Here is a 27,709-nt window from a genome sequence, read left to right on the forward strand (position 1 = left end):
TATATTCAGTATCAAGGCGTAAAACATATCTGGCATATACACTGAGCTCTCAATTCTTATTTACCAATATGATTGAGTTTAGGCATGTTACTAAATATATTTTATATTTAAATAGACTTGGTAAGTTACAAACACAGCTTTGCTACATAGAGTGAAAGACCAACACTATAGTAGCTAGATTATCCGTACCAACCTTTTTTTTAACAGTTTTTGATTCTCAAAAGAACTCAATTTTTTTTTTGCTTTAAATTCTAATCTTTTAAGCTTCATTATTACTTTCTTCCATGTTATTCATGTAATTTTCCAGATGGACAGGAACAGTTTAAACGACTGCTATTGTTTAATGGGCACAGAACAAGGTGATGTGTGGGGGTGGGGGTGGGGGTGGGGCATGGGAAAGATAGGGAGGGAAGAGACTTGGGAAGTATTTTCAAGCTTATGCTGGCTGGAAGTAGTGCACTTTATTTTATTATTATTATTTTTAAAATTAGAATATAGTTGACATACAGTATTATATTAGTTTCAGGTATACAGCATAGTGATTCAACATTTATACATGGACACTTTACAAAGTGGTCTCCACAATAAGTCTAGTAACCATCTGTCACCATACAAAGTCATTATAATATTATTGACTATATTCCCTGTGCCATACATTACATCCCCACGACTGTTTGGAAGCAGTGCCTTTTAAATCAGTGTTAGTGTAATGCTCTGTGGCAGCTAAGCTTAGGATTCTTTCATATCTTGAAGCAAGAAGCTGAGTGCAGGTAGGAGACTATGAGAGGGGCTGTTTAGAAATGCAGTGATTTGGAGAAGAGGCTGCTTATTGTCATTCCTGAGCATATACATGTCTAAAGTCACTGTTTTGACCTGGATCATTTGTCATATCAAAATACAACATCTTTCTCTCTCGATCTAATCTGTTCCCGGGCCTGTTCAAGTCCTGCCTTTCTCACAGACACGACTGACTTTTTTTAGCCCTTGTTTCCACCTTTTCTGGATCAGAGGAGACCCCTGAAACGTCAGGGCTTAAAGGACCATCAAGCTATCTCTCTGATCTGTCATTGTGTCAAAGGAAAACTTGGCATCCATTTGCGTGAAGTCTGTAGAACACGGTTCAGTCCTGTCTCACGGTTTAATTGTTTTGTGTGGGTTAGGCTTATTTCCCAGCTGTGCTTGGCTTTCTCTGAGGAAGGGACTATGTCACACATTTCTTTTGTATATTTCATAAAAATAGCATGTAGTAGATATTCAGAAAATGCCTTCGGCTCCGGTAGCTCTGACTGTGAAATGCTCTGGCCGGGATAGATACCGATAAGAGTTTGTTTGTTTCGGCATAAGCTAGAAACAACCTGAATGCTCATCCAAAGGGGAATGATGGACTATACTGTGATATTTTTGTATTATGGAACATTATCTAGCTATTAAGAGAAATCAGTTAATCTTATAGCTACTGACAAGGGGTATGTAACTTCCTGTATCTGCATCTATATTTCTATATGTCAGCAGGCACATGGGGAAAGATGTGGAGGGATACACATTAGCCTGTTAACAGTGGTGGTGGGAAAGGTTATTAAGTTTTTTCTCAACCTTGTCCCTGTATTGTTGTAACAGGGAAAGATTACAATCCAGCAAGAGAGAAGAGAAAGCTCATAGAGGTTTTCATGCATTAGAAAGCCCCTTTCCCATAATACTTCTTTCTCGTTTTCAAACTTTTTGTGATTAAAAAAAAAAGTTTGCCTTTTGATTAAAGTTTAGAATTAGGAAATAAAGATAACATTATACTTGGGTTAGGGTTTTTTTTGTTTGTTTGTTTCCGCTTGGGACATGAAGATAAGTTTTTCTTTTTCTTCCTCATGACATAAAGATAAGTTTTCTGTCAAAACCTGAACTGTGAAGACAGCACGAAAGCCGAAAGCCTTGATGCCCTGGTTTCTGCGGTGCAGTGGGGAGAGAAGCAGCAGGCGGTACCGCAGCAGGGTGCTCACTGGCTTCAGAGCCCTAGGAACTTCCTGTGCCTGAGCTGCACAGGACAGAGTGCCACTGGAGCGCCTTGCTTACGTGGGAACGTAGAGAAAGCAAGCGCTGCAGGACTTCCGGGGCACCTCTGCCCATGGCTGGGGTGCCTCTGCTCCAGAGAGCCACGCATCCCGCAGAGGAAGCTGGTGAGGGTCTTTCTGAATGCAGGCTTATGCCTCAGTGGGCTAGCTCTTGCTGCATAAAGGTGGATGTAGTTCATTTTCCTTTTAGATCCCCATCCTGGCCACCAGAAGAATGTGCGTCCTCATAACTGATGGACACTCCACCCCTAGGACCTCTTCTTGCCCAGGCTGTTTTTGCAATCTCCCAACTTGTATTGCTCTAGTCTCTTCTTCCAGTTCCTCGCACAACCTGTTTCCAGAGTGATCATTCTAAAGCACAGCTCTTGCCCTGGCTGGGTGCCTCAGTGGGTTGGAGTGTCATCCAGTACACCAAAAGGGTGGTGGGTTCAGTACCTGGTCAGGTTGCGGATTCAATCCCCAGCTGGGGTGCATGCAGGAGGCAGCTGATCAATGTTTCTCTCTCACATCGAGACTTCTCTCTCCTTCCCTATCTCTCTCTCAAATCAGTGGCTATATATTCTTAGGCAGTTACACACACACAGACACACAGACACACACAGACAGACAGACAGACACACACACACACACACAGACACACACACACACCCCCCTTGGTCATTTCCCTGCTCAAAAACCTTGCATGGCTCCCAAGTTCTACAGAAGAGCATCCAAATTCCTTAGCCTGGCATTCAAAGCCTTCTCTCATAGGATCCCTGTCTGCTGTCAGCTGACCTCACTTTTCTCCAGCTCCAGCAGAAGTGACGGTTCCCTGTGCGTGTTCAGTCTTCCCAGCTTTTGCTCATATTCTTCTCAGGGAGGAGCACTCCCTTCACATTCTGTCTATCTCTACCTGTTTAAATTCTCTCCACTCTTCAATATTCAGATCAAAGGAGGCCACATATGATTTTGCTTCCTTCTCCGTGTACTTCTCCTACAGTATTTATACTCAAGTTGTGTGTACTCATATACTGCCTCTCACACCTCAAGGACTCCATCAAGGGAGCGACTGACTACAACATCTGTGTCTGAATCTCTTATGCTTAGTAAATTTCTTACATTTTTTAACCAGTCTTTGTTGGATTTTAGTGAATATGGTTCTTTGAAATTTACCAGATTAATTTGTTAAAAACATATTTTTCATCTCTTGTTGGGAGGGGTTCCTGGCAGAGAAAAAGGAAATATAAACTGAGTTGGTGTCTCTGCAAGGAAATACAATGTGACTTGTTCTTTTTTGCAAATTTTGCCATTTTATGTTATCTAATGTTTTTCAGTCTCTTGGACTCCTCTTTTCCTGCTGTCTTATCATTTCCTTTTGGCATTTGTCCCTGATCGCCCTTGCCATGACATTGGGTGGGGAAATTGAGAAGATTCTTCCTGAAAGACTACACCAAGGGAATCTCTGATATATTTGCATTCCCAAGGCTTTCTTGGTTCGGTGGGCAGCAGGGGACCCTCCAGGCATCTCAGGCCGGGAGACGGATTGAGGTCCTGGTCAGCCCAGCCCCTTAGATTGGAGAGTGGTTTGAAGAGCTAGAGCCAGAAAGCTGGCTCCATTCACACATCTCTGGATCCCCCACCAGGCTCCCAGGGGAGAGGCGGTGCATGTTTAACTGCTCTTTTCTTTTCCGAGGAATATATACGGAATTCAAAGAAAAAGAGCTATGGCAAGGAAGGAGGAGGGTTAAAAGAAAGCTATCATGGTCTTCGAAAAGACTTAGTTGGGCAAAATGTGGCTTCCTGGTGTTTTGAAAGAATCTGGGTTCTAACACATTTCAGGCACAGCCAATTTGGAGTTTGCTTAAATCATGAATGATTTATGTGATTGAGTTAATCCATATATCTCATATGTGGCCATTCCATTCTCCTGAAATAGAGCATGAAACTGCCATCTTCCTGATGAATGCCTTTCATTTCTGCACACTGATTTTGTTGTTGTTTTTAAAGGACACCGGAATTGCTTTATTTAGCTTCTGATTTCTGAGAGTCTCAAAAATTGTAATTACTATCAACTACAAGAAAATATTGCTGTGATTATAGATCATTTTCAATTATGTTTGTTCTTCAGGAATACTATTTTATTTTTGCCCCTTTTATGATAAGGGAGGTACATACTGGGCATTAATGAAAAGTCATATTTGTACAATACATCCTAAAGCTGAGAACCACTTTCTGCATCTGAACAGACAAAAAATTACTCTGAATACACTTATGACCATGAAAATCATCTTCTGAAAGTGTGATTTTTTTCCCCACAAAGATCGCTGGAATGTATTACGTTGATTAATGTTATTAAATCACATTTTATATTTGAAACCACATGAATTCAATATGCTATAAAATAGTTATACAAAGAAAGTAAGCAAAATAAGATAGGAAATAAAACCTCTACAACAATTTTTTAAAACAAGGAACTGTGTTGTAGAAGTATTTTGTTCTTTTTGTTTTACTGTAATTACACCGATTTAAATATTCTGTATGAATTCACCTTTTGGATCCATTGTGTTCTTACTTAAATTAACTTCCTTTGAAAGTTAACTCCCGAATGCTATTTAATTAACCTACCTAAAGTTTAGATTTGATCTCAAACCATTTGAAACTAGACAGAGTGAAAAAAGATGTGGAGAGTTGGCAGCAGATCCCAGTCAAAATATGGCACTTGGCAAAGCATGTCTGCCTTGTTTGGCTTTGCTTTTCTCTTTATGGATGTGGCTTATTTTTGAAAAGCTATGGTTTAAATTCAGTGATCAAGTGACAAGTCTGACAAAACAGCTCACTTCCGCAGAGGTTCTGTAGGGGAAAAATGGAAGCGTTCCAGGAGCTAAAGGAAATAACCTCGATTTCACCTGGAAACATTAGTGTCTCGGGGGCAGGAGATTTGGGCTCTATTTAAAGAGCATCGGAAAGTGGCCAAGATGCTGAGCCAAACTTGCATCCAGGAATGGAGCAGCATCAGAGAACTGAAAACAGTGTCTGTTGTTTCCACTACATATATCCCTGCAAGTAGCAATCGGGGAACCCGAGGTAAAGGAAGATGGGAAAGTTCTTTCCTATCATGCCTTGGATTATGGCAATAGTCTTCTAACAAAATGAGTTCTTTAGCTCCATTCTTAACTCCTCCAGTGTTCAACGCACACTGTGCACAGCTTAAATGTTTGCATAAACTCTTGCTCAAGATTCCAGTTCCTGTTTGCCCGCATGACTAGGTTAAAATTCCTTCTGCTGGCTTAGTGCTCTCCCCACTCAGTTATTTACTTTTCTAATGTCTTCATTTATTATTCTCCAACAGGAAAGATCTATTCTAGTCTCATTCTTCAAAATTGAGTTTAACACCTACCTTCTTCATTTTTCTGGTAACTCAAATCTACGTTTTGAGCTCTGTACTTTGAAAGATTGTAGCTGTTTGTTTTCTAAGTTTTGGCATGATTGTTTTATTCTTAGTTATTTTGTTGAGACTAACTATATCTAGGAATATGTTCACATATATTTTCACTATATATGCGCAAAATATAGAGAATATGAGTGGTGACATTTTTCCTTAGTGAGTCATATGGTGTGTAATATTTCTCTATAGAAAATACATTGAAACTGAAGCTGAACTCATGATCATGAATTATATAAAATATACTATATTCATTGCATTGCATTATATTACATTTTATTAACATGGCATGTGAGAGAAAGTACTAAACTTCAAGAAGCAAGAAAACTAAGTTTAGTCTCAACTTTTGCTACTAACAGGCAAATCATTTAGCCTGTTCACAGCTTCAAACATGGAATTAATCTCCTTTATGATGACCAGAAGATCATAAAGAAACAGTATAACTGTATATACATTTATGATAACTGTCAATAGTAAAATTATGATTTCACATCCCATCCAGTGGACCTGAATGTGGGGCACACTTTGATTAGTCAAAGAAAGATGATGTATTATTCAGGTGAGTTGCTTTGATCTTGGTTTTATAAATTAGGTCCCTAAGTACAGGGAGGTTGTGTGGCATTTTTGAGTTCGCCCAGTGTAGTGAAGGCCAAATAAGACTCAGTTTGATTTTTGCTCCCTTGCTTATAAAAGCTTCTCTCCCAGTATGGTGGGTCCCTCTGCTTTATAGGTGGTGTCAAGTGGGTTATAATCCTAACTCAATTTATTTGCTCTGTAATTTTTAAGGAAATCTCCCTAGATCCCTCATTTTTCCTATTGTAACATAGATGAACATAAATACACTGGACTGCAAAAGTTTTTAAACTCCTTAACTCAAAGTCAACTCTAATCATTATTTTTTTATTGAGTGCATATTAGGCATCCAGCCCTGTACAAGGGATGCTACGTATATTAGGTAATTTCATAAACACATCTTATAAAATGGCTATGAAAACCCCATTTTATAGATGAGGTAACTATGGCTAGAAGTTAATTTCAGGTCAATTTGATACCATACATTAAGCCCCTAGTGTGGAAGAAAAAGAGAAAGATCTCAGGCCTGTAAAAATCAACGTTGCCTCCAGATTTCAACCTAACCGATACTGTTGTTTCATCACTTCCTTTTACCCAACTTTTTCTGAGTGCGTGGGTTTCATTTTTCCTCGTGTTGGCTATCCTCTGGTGAGAGTGGTCATGAGTAGCTCTGTATTGAAGAACAGAGAAATAGACCAGGAGAATCTCAAAAAAGGAAGGTGCAACCAACACCAAAGGATGTGCTTATTCCAAAAACTGGATAATTGGTCCTTAAATAACTATAATCAATGTCAATGTTATTTTCATTTTGGAAAAGGTTAGATAACAAATTAATTTTCCATTTTCTGACTAAAAATAGTTATTTTTCCATAGTTGAAAGAGTCAATGAATAGCTACATATAGAAAGGATATTACCAATACTTGGGATTTTATGTTTTTTCTGTTATTAATAGTAATTGGAAATGTTATAGACATTTGCTCTGCAGCTTAGTCTGTAAGAGACATTTTCAGACATGTAGTCCTGCATTAAAAAATGTTTATGAGGATTCGATATATTTTGTACAGTTCTTAAGGGAAACAGATTTTGATTTTTATGATCATCATTATCTTTCTGTGATGGAGTGAACTCCTCCCCAAGTAAAGGGTGATCTATATTCAGGAAGCATTTAATGGCATGCTTTCAGCAGATCACACAGCAGGACCCACATGGATGGAGCTAACAAGTTTTGTCCATTAAATTTAGTGACTCGAACAAATTTTTATTATCCTTTTGTAAAAATGCAAGCACTGCCTCATACAAAAACCAGTTCTTATTTAATGAAGTGTTTCAGCATGTTCATATAAGTTGATGGCTTCATATGGCCAGATTATTGCTGCATCAGCTATTAGCTACTAAAACATGCTCCCAGCTTGCTTTAATGACATACTGTACTCAGAATACTCAAGTGTGGACAGATGTTTCGGAATATAATTTTTTCCCTCTTGGCTATTGATTGATTCCCAACACCCACTCCTGATTAGAATTCAAGATGTTTTCTTTGATAGTTGGAGTCTTTGATTGCCCAGACAAATCAGAAAAAGACATGCAACACACCAGGAATTTGGAACGAATGGCTGGAGCCTCTTCTTGGGCTACTTATCATTAAGTGAACGTACAGATGGCCAGTGACGGCCTCTGTCACTCTGTTTATCTTCTAAAGCCAATTGGTTAGCACAGAACATGCAGCTCTGACAAAGAGGGAGTGAAATGCACTGTGCAAGGTTTTAGCAAAAATCCAACTGGTGGTTATAAGGGGATTTTGGAGGAGGGACCTATGACCTAATTTTAGGTTGGAATGGATACTCTACACTAGCTGCACTCTCTCCATTAGAAGCCTTGATGGGCTTTACTCTTAAACTGTTGGAGGCACTTTTTGGAAGTGGAATTGAGTGAATAATTGAATTGGATTTTGCAATGATGAAAATGATACTTTACAATGATACTTTTCCCTAACAACTTGGACTCTCAGGGATCAATAGGAAAGTTTCTGTTTTTTCTTTTGGTGTGTAAAGAGTGTGTGTGTTTACTTATTACTGAAAATTCTCTCAGAAGCTTGAGTTCTTCTCTGTCTTGAATCAAGTGCTGTTCTTAATTACACAACCTGAATGGTTGTCTCCAGGTAACAAATTACCATCTTGCTCCCCCTAGTGGAATGATAACTCTACTGCAACACTTGAGAATATCAGTATGTGCTTGATTTAACATCTTATTTGTGGAAATCAGGTATTTTCTCAATTTGTTTTCAAAGACTGAGGATAAAATCGAGAAGTCTTGCATCATATGGGCTGATAGGGGATATGCATAGAGAAACTAGCATTTTGCTGATATATTTTCAGTTTCTAGTGTTAGCAATGTTAGCTACATAATTTATAATGGCTGCCAAATGCAAGGGGCCTCTCTGCTCCTCACTTTTCCGTCTTAGAGGGACCGAATGTCATCGGCCTTGCAGACAGTCACCTTTAGGAGACAGTGGTCAACACTCCAGGCAAAAATGGTAGGGTGCGGAATACTTGGTGATGTTAAAACAGGACAGGTCTCATGTGAAATTGAATCTCTCTCATGCCATTGGCAAAGTGGCCAGGAAGTATTCTCATGCCTTCTGAATCTACGTGAAGGACTGTGAGAATATCCACAAGCACATGGCAGTCATTTCCACTTTACAGCTACTAAGCATGCAAAGGAAATTCTAGTGATTGAAGCTGAAATTGCTGCATACCTCTTTTAAAATTTCCTTAGGGGATAATAAAGTTTTCATGGCGCTAGAATCTCTTTTTTTTCATGCTGCTATTTGCTTTTCATAACTTTGACCCTTGTTATGAATTTGTATTTATTAACTTCGTACTCTGTTGCACACAAAGTACTCCTGTATACACTGATGTTGAATGTGTGAAACTTTAAAATGAAAAACCCATAAACACCTAGGACTGCATTTTTCAGGTAAGACTTTGCTTCTAAGCTTTATTAAGGTCAAGACAAAAGCTCAAATGATGCAGGTTAACAATTAGTAATTAATGCAGTATAAGTAGTTTATATGTATGAGCAAGAATGTTGTGATTAAAAGTTACCTTTTCTTAATATTATATAATTGAGCCAGTATTTAGATATATCTTTTTCCAAATATTTATTCTCAGAGTGTTTATACTTTGGGAAAAATAAAACAGCAGGATCGGATTAGAATCTCAACAAAAGGGAATGCCAAAATGCTCACTGGGCATGTTTTTTGGGGGGAGTGTAGAGAAAAAAGGAAATGCTCATAATGTTTTTTCAAAAAAATACTAATTTGCTCAAGAATCACAGTAATTTCATTCAAGACTTAACATCCATGCAAACATTCGGCTCCGTTTAAGCAAAGTGTGTGTCTGGGAAGTCCTGGTTTGGAATTCCACGGTTCTTGGATTTGCAATTGTGAAAACAATGATGCCACAGTGGCCACATTGCCTAGCTGAGGCTGGAGATGTCCATCTAGCAAGACTTTGGAGAACAGGCACTTTTCTATTATGCAGGGAGTGTGAGGGGTTTATATGTGAACCAACATGTATCTCTGTATGTGCACATGAGTGTAGATACCCATGCACATGTAGACATGTGCATGTGGGTATATCTATGTATAGATGTGACTGCAGTACTGGAAAAGTTACAACAGTAGCTCATTTTCTACTTCCCAGTGGATGCTGGAAATTCTGTGCATTGATAATGCTCTCCAAAGCAGATTTACCAGAGCGAGGCCTGGAGGTATTGCGCAAGTGTGCACACCATCCGCTGTTGGGAATTCGGTGCATTGATGATGGCCTTCAAAACAGTCTCAGGGATTGTGCCAAGAGGTGTCTGGGAAGCTCTCCACACCACTCCCTGCTAAAGGACCGTGCTGGAGTCCCCACCTGGCAGCATTGTCGGGGTGGCTGTCCCTGGCAACGTTCCAGCCCTGGCTTGGAACCCTTGTCTTTCTTGAGAGGTGTGAGGACCAAGTGCAACAGGATATCTGTACACATTCCTTACACACGTGAGCGATGAGAGGCTTTTCTTACCTAGCTGTTTTTCCTTAAAGTGACTGACCAGTGGTGCCTTAATTATCGGGATGGGTTTGTTCCTCAGCATCTTAACTTCTCAACTATTAATTGATCACTATTGATTTAACACTGACATCTTCTTGGACCTTGCCTCTGCTTATGACCCTATGGTTATTGGGGCTTGTTATTTATTTATTTTTTTGGAGTTCATAAAGGCAGAAAAGTGCACACAAGCATTTGACTAGGAGCACAGCAGATAGAGAATTATGAAACATAAACGAAATTCAATATTTTTGTTGAAATCGTGAGTGTGTATCTGACTCTGCTTTATATGAAAAACAGCCATTGCCATGGGGCTGATAACCCAGAGACTTGGTTAGCAGGTCGTCAGGAAGCATGTAGCCGGATCTTCTTGTTTTGGGAGAGCAGCCAGTTGACACTGAGCTAGTATAAAACTTGCATTCTTTTCAAGACTTCTTTCCTGCAACTTAATTGTTGGCAATTGGAGAACGTATCTCTGAATCATACACCTTGGCAAAAAGGTAGAATTGAGAGAGTATTTTGGGCAAAAAAGAGATACATCTGTTCACTTGCTGGAAACTTTTATGGCAGAGGGGAAAACTGTGGACAAGTTCCTGGCATATTGAAATATTTATCTACAATTTAACATTTTTAAAATACAGTGTGTGCTCAAGGACTCTTACTGTATACAAGGTCTGTCCGGAAAAAATCCAGCCATTGTTAATATAGGTAACAAGAATGGTTTGTGTGACATTTATGTAACCTGGCAGCCAAGGAGAGTGGACTGGAATGTGCATATGTGAACAATGATGACTTCACTGTACTGGTCAGTGGGGGCAGTAGACACTGCTGAGTGATCATATGTAGTGTGTGGCCATCACATTCAAAATGACTGAGCAAGTAGAACAACAAATCTGCATCAAATTTTGCATTAAGCTTGCATACCTCTGCAGAAACTATTTGGATGATTCAAAAGGCCACAGTTATAGGTAACTGGTGATTGGCAGCTTCGTCACAACAATACACTTGCTCATGCATCACATCTTGTGCAGAGTTTTTTGGCAAAACATCAAATCACCCAGGTGATTCAGCCCCCCTCCAACCCAGGTTTGGCACCCTGCAACTTCTGGCTTTTCCCAAAACTAAAATCACTTTTGAAGGGGAAGAGATTTCAGTCTGTCAATGAGGTTCAGGAAAATATGATGGGGCAGCTGATGGTTATTAGGAGAACTGTGTGAGATCCCAGGGTGTCCACTTTGAAGGGGACTGAGGCGTCATTGTCCTATGTACAACGTTTCTTGTATCTTGTATCTTCTTCAGTAAATGCCTCTATTTTTCATGTTACATGGCTGGATGCCTTCTGGACAGACCTCGCAGATCCCACTGATAGTGCTTACACTGGTTCCCCCAATTAACAAGAAACACCATTAAAACCTGTAAGGAAGGCAATTGGATGGTAAAAAAGAGAAAGGAAAATTTATAGGAAAAATGAGGACTTGGATTCTCACATAGCTGGCGCAGGGGCAGGTTGAGGCAGGTGAGGCTCAAGCATTTACCACTTTCTAAGAATTAAGTAGGCATTTATTAAAAATATAAATTCACAGGATCACACCCCAGATATACTAAATCAGAATCTTCAGGGAAGGGATCTGGGAATATTGTTTTAACAAGCATCCCAGGGGATTCTTACAGTCAGACAAGTTTGGAAAACTGTCGTCTTATTTCCCACTAGGACTAAAGTATTAACAAAAGTTGTCAGTGAAATGAGTGAGTGTGTGTGTGTCTGATTGTGAAGGTTTTGAAAGTTTGAACAAATGGTCAAATATTCCATGTTGGCATTGTTAAACATTAATGAAAACATGTTACTTGTGTAGGGTTATATGGCTACAGAGGGTTTTCCCATAAGTGACCTCATTTGTTCCTAATAACAATCCTATGAGGGGCCGGGCAGCAAAGAGCACACTCACCCCCGGATTATGCATGGGAAATGCATTCAGCATGTAGCTGGCGGGCGGTGCAGCTGGTGTTGGACAGGATTCTTCACTACCTGCAGCCAGCGCAGCGCCAACCCCACCCCTCGTTCTCTCTCACCCCACATTCTGGTCAGCAGGCTGACAGCGGCACTTCTAATGTATCAGGTTCTCTGCATGTCCACACCTTTGCACACCCTCATTTCTCTGCCTGGGAGGCCCTTCCTCCCCTGTTTGCAAACTCATATTCATTGAGCTGCCTCTCATGACGCTTTTCTGGGTACACGCCTTTCCTCACCCTGCCTGCTACCCGAGCAGAGCTAGTTTCTCTTTCACTTCTGTTTCCATCGCACTTTATAAATCCATCTACTGTGTTGGGTCCTGTTTAATGTGGCTGATTCAGTAATAAGTGCTCGGTAATGCCCCTCCTTCCTGCTCCTCACCCATTATTGTACCACAGGCGTTGAACGGGCAGTGCGGTGTGATCGTGTGTGAAGTACTCAGTGCCTGTTGGCTAAAGCTGTGGGAAGTGTTCGGGAATGATTTCAAAGGTTTTCTAAACATTGATGAAACAGTGTTCAGGAGGCCAGAAACATGGCCATTAACATCCTTGAGGAATGAAAGTGTTGGAAGGTACCAGGGAACATTGTCTAATGAGAGGTGGGGAGCTGGCAGGGGGACTGTGTGAAAAAACCCACAGAGTTGGTAGTTTCCTTGATGAGGAATTTGAGGGCCTGTCACGGACAATTTCAACTATGGGAGGTTTTCATGTTAAACTCATAGCCTCAGGTTAGATGTGACTGTCTGTCATGGGTTTCAAATTGTATTATAGTTACTTCATGAAAATACCTTCCCCACTAGGCTTCTAGTGAGTGTGGGTCTGAGCCACATTCATCTTTGTTTGCCAACTGATAGTTGTTGAATCAACTTTTGGGGAAGAAATTTTCTAGCCAACTCCCTCTGAATACAATTAAATTGTTTAATTATAGTTGTAATTCCAATTCTCCTGTGTTTACAGCCACCACTGGTCCAAGCCATCTTCAGCGGTGATCCGGAGGAGATACGGATGCTCATCCACAAAACGGAAGATGTGAATGCTCTGGTAGGCGACGCTGTGTTTTGCCTGCTCAGGCCCTCTTAGCCTTTCTGTACCATGAGCCTCATTGGTATCCGGTGAAACCTCAGGACTGCTTCTCACAATTCTGTTTTTAAATCCATAAAACAAAATGTGTAGGGTTAGAAAGGAAATTGATGGTATTGAAATACAGTTATCAAAATACTAAAAATCAGAGTTGTGGTATAATAATGTATGTGCTACTTTAGCAATACATTTAAATAGCAAGATACAACAAAAGGTCTAATAATAGCCATAATTTAAAAATATGATCAATATTCTGTGTCGTTTGAAACAACTCTTACATGGTATGAACATACCTGTGACTTCTGCTAGTGGCAAGTCTTAGTTACTGCTGACCCTACTGAGATTTGCCACCTACATTCATAATGGAAGAAAATGTAAAATTTCCATGAGAAGTTAGTGAAAATAAAGATGTAATATTTTTACATCTAGAATTCATGCTCCACAGCAGGGGGTAACCAGCTCTGGTTGGCCACCTGTGTTTGTACAGACTACCAACTAAGAATAGTTTCTAGTTTGTAAATGGCTGAAAAAATGAAAAGAAAAATAATATTTAGTGACACATGAAAATTATATGAAACTCACATTTCAGAGTCTGTAAATAAAGTTTTGTTGGAACACAGCCATGTCAACTTTTGCGCTGCAACAAGAGTTGAGTAATTGTGACAGAGACTGTATGTAGCCCCAATAGCCAAAAAAAATTTACTTTCTGGCCCTTTCAAGGAAAAGGTTGCTGACCTCTGCAACCATGAAGTTGCAAACCTCTGCAAACATGAAGTGTCCATGAACCCGGGATCATGGGTGAACTCGACATCCCATGCATACATGAAATCCTATGTAATATATGTGTGCACTTGTGGACATTTATATTTTTCTGTGAAAGGCTCAAGACATTTCATCAAATTATTAAAAGGGCCTATGACCCCTAAAAGATTAAGAACCATTGTATTGGGAAACTCTCAAAACAAACCTGCAATGAAAAAAGAGTTAGTCAATAATTTACGCTTTTAATAGTTTCCTAGACCCGAGTTGAACAAGCAATTATATGCAGTACGTGCTACTAATTCTCTTAATGTAACTCAATTACCTAAGTGCCCCAGTCAACTGGGGAGAGGAGTTCTCTTTGAAGTCTCTGGCATTAAGTAGAGACAACATCAAGAGGCAAACACATCTGTAGTGTAAGAAGAGCTTTGCCACAGGGAAATGAATTATGTCTGAGGTTGTGTCTCTGTCGGGCCAGCTGAAGGCTCTATGTGGAAGGCAAGTTACTTGGTGCGGCCGTTGTTCTGTGGCAGGGCAGGTTGCTGTGGCTTTTCACAAAAGCTTTTGGCAGCTTCTGCCCTGAAAACAACGGGTCAGTGTTTTGTGGCATTTTTGCAAAGTAAGCACAGATGAGGCCAGGACCAGGCTGCTCGAGAAGGCTGTTGGGCATTAGTCCAAGGTCTGTGGGGTGTGACTTGTACTTCTGAGTAGGTCAAGGCCAGCAGTGTTCTGGCGTCACTGGAATTGGCCCCAGCCTATGTCGCGGCTGTGGCCCAAGTGCAGGCAAACCAAAGGCAAGGTTACTATCTTTTCCTGATGATCATGAGCGAACAGAACTTTTGTTCAGTCACACATGCTGGGAAGGATGGCACTAGGCTCTGGAGGGCCTCCATTTCTCCCTAGGAAAGCGACAGCTGCTAGCTGATAAAGGTTAGGAGAGCTTAATTTTAGTTGTAACTTAGTGGGTTAGTTAGATTAGGTTAACTATTGTGACACATGAACTCTTAAATGTATGATGGCTCAAATATTTAAGAGAAGTTTAGTCCTTTTATGAACAGGTTAGAGGGGTGGCTCTTTTCCACATAGGGTCCCAGGTAGCACAGGCGGCATCTCAGGTCACCCGAGGGTCTGTCTCCAGTCCAGCCAGGGGGGAAGAAGAGTGTGGAAGCAAAGCATGGGAGGGTTTTGATGGGTCAGCCAGGAAGTGGCGCAGCCCCTTCCACTCCCATCACGTTGACCAGATCTCAGGCATATCCGCCCCTAACTACAAGGGAGGTTGGAAAATTAGTGTAGCTGTGTTCCAAAAGAGTTGGAGCAAATGAACTTTGGTGAATGGTTAGCAATCTTGGCCATACCAGTCTTGGGTCTGATAGAATTCTAGGGAAATCAGGTGATACCACTCTTCTGTGAAGTGTGTTCTTTATTCATTGACCAGTTCTTTACTGAGTTGAGACTCTGTGCTCGGTCCTATGGACACAGAAGTAAGAAGACAGCTCTTTCCCTCCAGGAGCTTGGAATTTGGCAGAGGAGTCAATAGATGAGAAATCACACTGCAATGCATTTTTAAAAGCGGCTATGTTTGGGTCTAGGTTAATCACAAGGGGCTGATGAAGTGGTGTGCAAACTGAGGCCTAAGGGGTACTGCTGTGGAATGTGCTTTGTATTTGTGGGCCGTTGGATGTACGGCAGCAGGGAAGGGAGGGATGCTAGGAGAGACAGGAATAAATGAATGAACGAATGGTTGAAGGAATGAATGAACAGACACAGGAAGGCCGAGTTTCTTGGGTGGATCGTATGGCTCTCCAGGGTCCACAGTCCTTTTCCTCCACTCACCCCTCTTTTTTTAATTTTTATTTTTTTGATATTTTTTTTAAAAAACAATTTCAATTGCAGTTTATATTCAGTATTATTCTGTATTAATTTCAGGTATGCTGCACAGTGGTTAGACAATCAGGTACTTCATAGGGTGATCCCCCCAATGTTTCAAGTACCCACCTGGCCCCACACATAGTTACTGACTGTTCGTATGCGGTCCTTTACATCTCCACTCACCCCTCTGCAGGCTCCCTGGTCACATCCCCCTATCCCTTCCCTCAGGTGAGTATAAAGAAGATGATTTGATCCCCCACTCTGTTATTCAGTATGTTGTACACATTGAGCTGTTGTCTGAACATCATGCTTTTCTTTTGCTGATACTCTTTTGGGATCAGTCATTTGGACTCTCTTGCAGGGTGTGGATTAGGAAGTTTAGGGGAAGTGGTAGTTAACAAGGGAACAGAGAGATGAAAGACAAATAAGGATTAGAAACCTCAGCCTGTAGATTCATTTCAGGAAGGAAAGAGGCTGCTAGCCTGTACATTTAAATGTCAAGAAAGGAAAATAAATAGTGGAGGAACCTCCTGTTAATGAGACACAAAACTTTATTTCCCACTAGTAGTATTCATGAACCCTATGCCTCAACCAAATCAAATTACTCAACCTGTTGGTATTTATTCTTTTCTCACTTCTCCTCTCTTCCAATCCCACCCACTTTTGCCTCCTCTGTTAAATTGTACTAATTTCACTTCCTTTCTTTGCCGTCTCTTCAACTCAACCAAAGAAACCTACCTCTTCCCTCAACTCCCATAGCTCTTTGTAGCTGCCTGATCACTTTACTCGAGCTATTTCTATGTTTTACTTTTGAGATACTGTGTACTTGTTGACATGGCCACTGTGTCATTCATTCTCATTTTCTTGCCCGGTCCAGTCCTTGCAACACGTGTTGAGTGAATGACAAAACCTTCCTTTGGTACTTATGTTGAGCCAATCCGTGATGGCCTATTTTTCATTTCTGCCTATGGGGACAAGTTGTCTCAGAGTGTGTGGCTTAGTGTCCCTCAGGTCTCAGTTGTAAGGTTGGAAGTTCTCTTGGTAAGACTGAAAGCCTACCAATGGATTTGAGAAGCTACTAAAGGGTCAGGAAGGGTCCTCTGAGTCTTTTTTTGTGGTTTCTCTGACTAGTAGCATAACAGGACCAAGAAATGTGGGAAGACAGTGGTACGCTCTGAAAAATCCATTTATTTATTTAAAAAATTTAATAGTTCATTTTTAAAAAAGATTTTATTATTTACTTTGAGAGAAGAGGGATGGGGAGGGAGAAGGAGAGGGAGTAAAACATTAGTGTGAGAGAGAAACATGGTTTGGTTGCCTCTCATGTCCGCCCTGACTGGGGGACAGACCGAACCCACAACCCAGGCATGTGCCCCGACAGGGAATTGAACAGGCCATCTTTGGCTTTGCGGGACACATCCAACTGAGCCATACTGGTCAGGGCAATTGTTCATTTTTCATTGTATTTTTTTCCATTTACCATTTATTCCTCCATACCCTCTTCCCCCTCCACTCACCCCACTCCTCATCCTTGCAAGTCACTACACTGTTGTCCGTGTCCATGAGTTCTTTTTCTTTTAAATTGACCCAGATGTGGCTGATAACTAGAAAGATTTTAGAAGCTTTCAATAGACTAACCGAATTGAGCTCAAGATTAAATATCTGAATTAAAACTGAATGCAGAGATTCCAAAAACCAAAAATTGAACTCAGTAAAGGCATTTCTGGGATAATGCTTTGGCAACATGACATCAATAGACAGTTTTACTCTGCTATAGTGGGACAGGGTCTGAGACAGATTGGTGCCTGTCAATGGCGACTGGCGAGGACAGGGGACAGACCATGCCATGTGAAGAGTTGGAGAAGACCTGGTGATGTTTTAGACTTGGGTAGGACAGGAGAATGTTCCCAAATAGTTCAAACACTGTCGAGTTAAAATGGAACTGAACTTAATCATTATGTCATGTGGTTTTAAGCCACAGGAAGTAAGATTTCAGCTCAAAATATAAAAAAATTACTTAATAGACAGAGCTGTCTACAGGCGTAATGAGTTAACTTGACAAGTAATAAGCTCCCTGAAAGAACACTAGACTAGAAGTTCTCAAGGTGACTAATAATAGTACATGTGGCCCCGCTCTGCTAACTTGTGTCCTTGGCTGACATTGCGAATGGATCAGGACTATTTTTTTTTCTTTGACTCGTAAAGACCAAAATTTCTTTTCAGCGCAGCACTATTAACTTGGAGTTGGCCTGTAAATTGAAATACTTTTTCCATGCCTGGATTAGGTGATATTTAAAGTGTGTTACAACTATGAAAGACTACAATTCCAAGAATTGTAAGTCCCCTGTGATAGCAAACCCATGGTGTTTATTTCTTTTTTAAAGTATTACCAACAGATAGGAATACACACACACGCATACCATCATACCAAATAAAATGAACAGTAATTCCTCAGTATCATCAAATACCTTGTGTAGATTCAATTTTATTTTGTTTTAATAGTTTCAAGAATGTCTTTTTACACTTGGGTTGTCCCCAAGTTGATTTTTAAAATCCATCTATTATGTCAGGCTGTTAATGTTGACTATGTAACAGTAGGATTTGGCCCAAATATATTGGTGCATTTTGCTTACTCTTTCCAATTCCAGGAAGGAAGGGATGATATGTGAATGTAATAGAACAAATCTTGGAGAGAGAGCTAAGCTTATGCTGGCAAAGAACTTACAGAGAAGGAAGAGGAAAAAACCATTAAGGTTGCAGTTCTGAACTCAGGGCAACACTTCAGGGGATCATGGCCTCTGATAACCCAAGTGAGAAAAAAGAAGCTGTGTCAACTTTGTATGATGAGGGGACTTTTTCAAACAACAAGATAAATTACTGGCAGTAAACCTGTAATTTGTTCTTGTGTGTATGCGTACAAAGTGATCACCACAATTAGTCTGGTAAACATTCATCACCATGCATAGTTACAAATTTTTTTCTTGTGATGAGAATGTTAAATATCTGCTCTTAGTGACTTTCAAATATGCAAGAGTATTTTTAACTATAGTACCCATGCTGTATATTATATTCTCATGATTTAATTTTATAACTAGAAATTGGCACTATTTCTTTTAAAAAAATATATATTTTTTGGATCCACCCAGAATGATGCAGTATGACTTTAAAGAACTTCAAGTGATAAATTTAATATCTTCTCTAACCTTTTCTCAGCTTCATTGTGCCATGTCAAATTCCCCAGATATTAGAAATGCAAACTATATAGCACAGCCGTTTAAGCTTCTAGATTTTTTCTGTATTTTCCCTCACCTATGTGTATTTTACTTTGTTTTTTTCCTTTTCAAATGAAGAATTTGACAGGGGGATGAAGACCCGAGTTGTTTCTTTAGCGCAGGGACCCGAGCACCCCCGAACTGAGACAGTCAGCGGGTGTGATCCCTGCTAACGTCTCACTGAGTGTTGCTGCCCAGGACTGCAGGCACGGTGTGGCCCAGGCTTTTTAAGTTGTAAAGAGAAAATACAGGAAATCTCTAAATTGTTAAATGTGGATTCCAAAGAAATGGTCCAACAGTGTTCTGGCCAAAGAAAACACATCTGTGGGCCAAATCCGGCCGGCAGGCCACTGTTTTGCTAACCGTGGATGAGATCAGCAAATACTCAGCAGTTAGGGTTTCTCTGGCTCCCTGCACCTGGAAATCTAAAGCGTGATCCTCAGGCTGAGGGCTCCGTTATTTGAGTTTTGACAGCACTTCTGCCTCCCTGGCCCTGGGGGCAGTTAGTGGTCCCTTCACTGCTCTTAGAGGGGTGCTTTTTATCCTGAGGGTAGGTGCCCTGTCTCTCAGCATGTGCCTGGCACGCTGTCGCGTCCCCTGCTCCCTGTTGGACCACGACCCAGGATGTAGGGCCCTGGTTTGGAAGCCATGACTTGTGTCCTGTAGACAGTGATTCGTGAATTCCGGACGGCGTTGAGCAGGCTGTAGCAACGTGGCTTCACGGGCAGTTGAAATGTGCGAAGGCAGGTCTGGTTAGCATCATTCCTAATTACCCTCTGGATGTGCTCAACAGCGCGAGGCCTCTTTTCTCTTGCACTGGCCTTGGAGGTTGGAGGAGCAATCTTACAATGATATACAATTTGCACCCTCCAGACAGTAGAGATGAGAGCTTTGGAACTATGGAAAGATTCCAAATAGGAAGGCGTTGTTATACTTTTGCAATTGTTAGGCCTTTTTGACAGCACAAAGAAAAATCTTGCAATTAAAAATATACTTTGTAAGGGGCTTGAGGATGTAAACATCTTTAGGATAAAAGCTATGAATAGCTCTTTTCTCATATTAGATATTAAATTGGAAGGAGGCTGTAAATGTAAATAAATGTGCTATATTAGATGGAAAGAAAACCCAATTGTTTGAAATTAACATAGGAATTCAGTGCAACTGAATTGGGTGGTAGGACTTGTTGGGGAAATTTGACAAGATCATTCTAAACTTAATCTAGGAAAATAAACATGTGAGACTAGTTAGGAGACTCTTGAAAGTCAATGAAATGAGAGTTTCACAAACTATATTAAAACAAATGGCAAAACTATAGCAATTAAAACAGTGTGTTACTGGCATAGGAGTAGGCATTCAAATTGGTGGAACAGGTTAGAGAATCCAGAACTAGACTCGTGTGTGTATGGACATTTGGTCTAAAATAAAGGAAGCATTTGAAACCATTGGGGTGAGATGGACTAATAAATGGTGATAGGACAATTCTGGTAAAAGTATAAAGCTGAACCCTTACCCAATTTCTGATACCCCTATAAATTCTAGAGGTGGAAAATAAAAATATGAAAGCAGTGTAATCCAATAAATTGGATGTGTTTTTGCAATCTTGGTGTGGAACAGGACTTTCTTAGCATTATAGCAAAGATAATGATCATGATGGAAAAGGTAGCTACCTATGACATATAAAAACTATACATTTTTATATGTTAAATGATCATAAACAAGGTTAAAAGATAAGCTAGAGGTACAAGGTCTGTCCAGAAAGTATCCAGCCATGCACTATGAAAAATAGACATTTGAAAAAGATACAGGATACAAGAAACACTGTACATAGGAGAATGACATCTCAGTCCTCTTCAAAGTAGGCACCATGGGACCTCACAAGTTCTCCCAGTCACCATCAGCTGCCCTGTTGTATTTTCCTGAATCTCATTGACGACCTGAAATCTTCTCCCTTTCAAAGGTGATTTTAGTTTTGAGAAAAGCCAGAAGTCACAGGGTGGCAGATCTGGGCTGTAGAGGGGTAGAGTCACCTGGGTGATTTGACGTTTTGCCAAAAACCTGCACAAAACTTGATGTGTGAGTGCTGTTGTGATGAAGCTATCGATCACTGGTTTCCCAATAGCTACAAAATTTAATGCAGATTTGTTGCTCTACTAGCTCAGTCAGTTTGAGTGTGATGGCCACACAGTACACATGCTCACTCAGCAGCATCTACCACCCCCACTGACTAGTACAGTGAAGTCACCATTGTTTACATATGCACATTCCAGTCCACTGCCCCCTGGCTGTCAGATTACGTCCATGTTGAGCAAACCATTCTTATATTAACAATGGTTAGACTTTTTCTGGACAGACCTCATATGTGCAATATATGGGAAAAGTGTTACTATCCCTAACATAATAAAGAACTCTTGCAATTATTTAGAGAGAGATAAACACTTAAATAGAGAAATGGGTAAAGGACATGCAGAGGCTGCTCACCAAAGGAAAAATATAAATAGCTGAAACATATGGAAAGGTGTTCAGTCTCAGCCTCCTCTGAAATCTAAGAATTCATATAAAACAGCCACATAGTGTCATTCTTTAGCTGTCAGATCAGCAAAGGTGAAAATAAAATCTTCAGGAGGGTGTAGTTGAAGGGGCACTCTGATCCCTTTTTGGAGAGAGTATCATTTGAACTACCCTTTGGAAGGCGGTTTGGCAGAGACTGTATCAACATTTTACTGTGCATATCCTTGAACACAGCAACATGACTCCTGGGAATTTACCCTAAGGGAAATCATTGTATATCTATCTATATCTATATCTATCTATATTTTCTTATCTTTCTATACCTATAACTATATCTAATGTTTGTTGGGATATGGTTTATTATAGTAAGAAACTGGAAATTACCAGTAGTTTATTTCTTAAATATATTTCAGTACATCCATATGTGATAATTATATTTTCTTTAAAAAGGGTGATTTGTCTCAATTTTTACTTATCACATATATTAATTAATAGGTATATCTTCAAAGGATATTTTTGAGTGGAACAACCAATTAGACAACATGTGTCATGTGTATATATAAGTATAAGAAGAGGTCTCAAAGACTGTTCACCAAGAAGTTAAAGATGATTAAATCTGGGTAGTGGCATTTTTGCTTTTTTTAAAATCCTTTATGTATTATTGATATTTTTTACAGCAATCACATAGTATGCTGATAAATAGTAAAAACAGAGACATTTACGTAAAATACACATGCAATAAAGTCAACAAGCCAGCTTCCAAACTCTGTCACATTTAGTTTAAGCATATGACTTCTAAAATGCACTTACTATATTTTTCTGAGTAACTGCAGAGCGCACTCCGGTGGCATGTTATTACTCATACTGACAAGCGGAGAGCTGTTCCCATCTTTTATTACATCACCAGGGTCTTTCTCTTGGCATCAGCCAGAGCCCAAGAAAAGTGGCGGTAGACGCTGTTGCCATCATCTCAGGAGAGTTCTTGTCGTCTATACCATGCTTCCCTTTTCAGGGGAACTTCAGCGGGGACGCCTTCCTTTGATATTGAAGGCTGAAAATGTGTATGGATGAGATACTAGATGACAATATCATAAAACTTCATGTCTTTTTACTTAGTTATATGAACCGCATTTCACATAATAAAACACAGGAAAATAATAACATCTGTCACCATACATAATCACAAATGTGTCCCCGCTTGTGATAAGGGCTTTTAAGATTTATTCCCTCAACAACTTTCAAATATGCAATACAGTATTGTTAACTACAGTTACCATTTCTATGGTAAATCCCCATGACATTCATTTTCTAAATGGAAGTTTGTATGTTTTGAACCCCTTTACCCAGTTTGGCCACCTCCCACCCACCACCACCAGTCTGTTCTCTGTATCTGACATTTTTTTTCAAAGGTTCCACATATAACAGATGATACAGTGTTTGTCTTTGACTTATTTCACTTAGCATAATGTCCTCAAGATTCATCCGTATTGTTGCAAATGGGAAGATTTCATTAGGTTGTTTCCATATCCTGACTACTATAAATAATACTGTAATGAGCTTGGGGGTGTATGTATCTTTTTGAGTTAGTGCTTTTATTTTTTTTTGGATAAATACCCAGAAGTATCATTGCTGGATCGTATGGTGGTTCTATTTTTAATTTTTTGAGGAACCTCCATACTGTTTTCCATAGTGGTGTACTAATATACATTCCCATCAGCAGAGCACAAGGGTTCCCTTTTCTCTACATCCTCTCCAACACTTGTTATAGCTTGTCTTTTTGATAGCAGTGTTTCTAATAGGTGTGAGGTGATATCTTCTCATGGTTTTGATATTCATTTTTCTGGTGATTAATGATGTAGAGCATCTTTTCATGTATCTTTTGGCCACCTGTATATCTTTAGGAGAAGTGTCTAGTCACATCTCCTGCCCATTTTTAATAGTTATGTTTTTTTTGTTGTTGTTACTGAGTTGTATGAGTTCTTTATATATTTTGGATATTAATCCCTTCTCAGATAAGATTTGCAAATATTTTCTCCAATTACTAGGTTGTCTTTTCATTTGGTTGAACATTTTCTTTGCTGTGCAAGAACTTTTTAGTTTGATGTGGTTCATTTATTTATTTTTACTTTTGCTGCCTTTGCTTTTGGTGTCATATTAAAAAATTCATTGCCAAGATTGACATTAAACAGCTTACTGCCTATGTATTCTTCTAGGAGTATTGTGGTTGTAAGTCTTACATTCAAATCTAACTCATTTTGAGTTAATTTTTGTGTATGGTATAAGATGGCCCAATTTCATTCTTTTGCATGTCCAGTTTTCCCAACACCATTTTTTGAAGAGGCTGTCCTTTCCCCATTATATATTCTTGGTCCCTCTGTCATAGTTTAATTGAGCATATGTGTGGGGGTTTATTTTCAATCTATTTTGTTCCACTAATCTGTGTTTTTATGCCAATATCATACTCTTTTGATTACTATGGCTTTGTAATATAATTTGAAATCGGGGGTATGACGCTTCCAGCTTTGTTCTATTTTCTCAAGATTGCTTTAGCTATTTGGGGTCCAAAAAATAATTTTTGGATGTTAGTTTCAATTAGGATGAAAATCAACTAAAAGCTTCCAGAAAAGTTTTCAGTTTTTGGTTTTCTTTATTTGCTTTTATAACCAGAATATACTTCTAATCAAAAACATTTTTAAAAGTTTTGTGGAAAATAGATGACTCATATTTTAAAAATGAGTTGAGCAGGGACTACCAAATACCCAGATTATTCTTAATAGTCATGTTTAAATTAAAAGTTATATAAGGTATAGTTTAGCTCAATTAGCTGTGCAGGCCCTAATTTTTGGCAAGGATATATTACTTTTTGTTTCTGATGTTAAATAATTATATAATTATGACAACCAGAGGACTTCCCAACTGTAGCTTTATAGATGTATTATTATTATAACTGACTCAAAAAGAAAAGAAATGCAAAGGGCTTAAATGTATTTGTTATTCCATTAGGGTCAAAGCCTGGGGGCGGGGAGGATTTTCCCCAAGAGGCTGCACAGCTGGTTAGAGTCCTGCCACGATGCGCTCCCTGCTTAACGCGACCCTCCTGGTGGGCAGTGGCGGGCAGTCGGGCTTTTGCTGTGCGCTTCCTGCAGTCGTCCTGAGTGTAACGCAGGCCGCCTTCTCCTGCTTTAGTTCCCCTTTCTCAACTCCTTTCTGGCTTTTCCTATCCCCACTTGCACATATTCAGTTTCTGATATAACTCCTTACCAACCAAATCTTGCATGTCTCTGCCTGATATATTTTATTTGTTTGTACATTATCATTCACGCCAAAATGCAACTATGCTGTAGGGAAAAGAGCAGTGGCCTTAGCTCAGAGGTCAAACCCTTGGGAAGTTCTGTGTGTCCTTCAGTAAACCAGGGACCTCACTTCACTGTCTATGAAATGAGCATAATAACAAACTTTTTCTAAGGTTATGGCTAGGGGGATGAAATAATATGTGCATATCTGTTAAGATTAGATATGACTGCATTATACAGAAAAATTAATAACTGTAGAATTGTGGCTTTTAGTAGAATCAAAACTTATTTTACTCAAATTCAGTAGTTTTGAGTAAAGTAAAAGTTTATTTATTTCCCTTGTACAACAAGTCCAGAGACAGGCTGTCTAGGGCTTGCCGGGTGCTTCATGGTGGTAGGACCCAGTCTTTGTCTCCTTTTGTGCTGCCGTCCTTGGCAGGCGGCTTCCTTCTCATTGCCCCAAATGACCACTTGGCCTCCAACCATCACATCCAAATTCCAGCTAGCAAGGAAGAGGAAGGTGGAAGAAGAGCATACTCCCTTGCTTTAAGGGCACTTCCACTAAGAACAGATTGCTTCATGTACTCAGCTAAAAATATGTATTTATTATGAAGGACAGATGTTGGGGCAAACCAGCAGTCCCTGACACAGTATGTGAGACTTGTGGCTTAAGAAATACTCTGAGAACAAAAAAATATATTTATGTAATATTGCTATGAGGCAACTTCATGTACATTCATTTGTTCACCAAATGTTTATTCAATACTCAATAAAGGCATAGCATGAGAGCTGATGCCCCACACACTTCCTCATAGATTTTCTTAGTCAGTTTCAGTTTATGTTATCCCCCGAAAAGGGTCTGACGGGTTCTGGTAGCTGTGACCCACCACCACCCCTCCTTTGCTGACCATGAGGGAAAGGACATCACTAAGACACTGTATCCCTTTCTCAGGAGGAGGGAGAGAAAGGGGTGACTTTGGAGCTTGTAATAAATGGCAGTTCTCTAGCTCACCAGTACAGACACCGTGTTTTTCCCTCCGGCTCACAGAGGTCCTGTCTTTTGTCATCGGTGCTTCATGTGGATTTACATCTTGTATCCTCACATGCTTTGTGTATATGCCGTTCCCCATCTTTAAAACACATGTGCTAGATTGGCTCTTCATCTCCTGCCCCCTCTGCCTGTCAAAGCGGGAACACTCGGTGTCGGAGAAGGCATGTATTTTATTTGGGAAGCCAAGAGAGAGGGAGAAATACAGACAGATAACCAAGCAAGCATGCATAACCTAATGGTCAGGCAGCATTGTCCATTAGTGGCTCTTTTTCAGGGGGCCCTAAAATGCTGGACCCCTAAGGAAATAGGATCCGCGGTCACAGGCTCAAGATACTCCAGTTGGAAGAAATCTAGAGATGTCTGACATCCTTCCTCCTAATCTTTCAGAAATTGATGATAGTGGGCTTTCTTTTAAAAAATTTTGTTTTACTATGAAAAATTTTCAAACAGAGAACAACTGTGAGCCCAACACTGAGATAGAACACATGCTAACACTTTGCCCTATTTATTTAAAATAAAAAACAAAATAAAATTATATAGATGTAGCGCTTATCCCCAATACAAACCCATTGTCCTGTGTCATTCATTGTTTGCACAAACACCACATTGTCTGGGAGTCCCTCCCTGATTTTCCGGTGTAAAATAGCCCCCTTCATCAGCCTCTAACCTCTTCTTGCTACCACTTTTCGCCACATACCGTATCCTGTGTGTGTGTGTGTGTGTGTGTGTGTGTGTGTGTGTGTTTGTCTGTCTGCTGCCTGCCTCCCTCCACTAGCGTGCCAGCTGTGTGAGGGCTGGGGCAGACTTTGTTCCCCCTGAATGGCCCTCGTCCGCAGAGGGGTGGCACACACCGGGAACGATGACAGAGCGGAGGGCTCCGGGGGCTTCCTGACCCATCACCTCCCTCCCTGCCCCTCTCCCCTCAGAGAACCCTGCCCAGTGTTTTGTATATACCTCTCACCCTTGTCTTTAAATACTCTAATTTTATTTATACCTTTAAATCTGTGTGTGTGCGCATTGTGTACGTATATGCCAAAATAATAGATGGTGTTGTGTAACTTTAAAAACATTACATATGTAAACGTTTATATCCTCTGTAACTTGCTTTTTCTCTTCAACATTATGTGTTTGAGATGTATCTGTATGGATACATGAACATTTACTTCACATATTTCATATTTCTAGAATAATCCTTCTAGGATTTTATGACAGTAGGTCTATTCTTGGCCAGAGCCTTTTTATAATGGCTATATCACCCTTCCTTCAAAAGGGGCTCTGAGTCTGACCTATGGTAACAATTGTGCCAATTCTAGAAATGAGTTAGAAAAGTGGTTAAGATGGTAAATTTTCTGTTATGTGTATTTTGCCAGCATTAAAAAATTTAAAAACTTACTGAATTGTATACTTGGAAAAAAATAAATTTAGAAGGGGAACCAAGTTGGAATGTTCAGTAAGGGTTGCACTCTTTGTCAAAATAAAATCATGGTCAATCGTATTTCTAGAGAGTGAATTTTACTCAACACACTTGAATACATTTATTTATAAAATTCTTTTTTTCTAGGAATTTCAATATATACTTCATCCATATAACAAAACCTTTAATGGCTTTTTTCTTAAAGGAGGGGAACTAGAGAACAAATATGTTGAGGTGCCCTAAAGTAATATTCAGAGTCCTTGGCTTTTGACAAGATTCTAAATGTCAGAGAAATCTGATTTTGCTA

At 39.9% G+C, this 27,709-nt stretch overlaps 1 protein-coding gene across 1 annotated transcript in view; it reads left to right on the forward strand.

The window, feature by feature from the left end:
* The window catches only part of ANKRD44 (ankyrin repeat domain 44), a 285,622-nt gene that overhangs the window by 93,019 nt on the left and 164,894 nt on the right, over nt 1–27,709 (forward strand). The window contains exon 2 of the mRNA XM_054566695.1: nt 13,114–13,197. Coding sequence (XP_054422670.1) covers nt 13,114–13,197 — 84 coding nt within the window. The remainder of the gene's footprint in view (nt 1–13,113; nt 13,198–27,709) is intronic.

The sequence above is a fragment of the Pteronotus mesoamericanus genome, unplaced genomic scaffold (assembly GCF_021234165.1).
Source record: "Pteronotus mesoamericanus isolate MK-2021 breed Mesoamerican mustached bat unplaced genomic scaffold, CSHL_Meso_final contig_179, whole genome shotgun sequence".
In the NCBI taxonomy this organism is placed as follows: domain Eukaryota; kingdom Metazoa; phylum Chordata; class Mammalia; order Chiroptera; family Mormoopidae; genus Pteronotus; species Pteronotus mesoamericanus.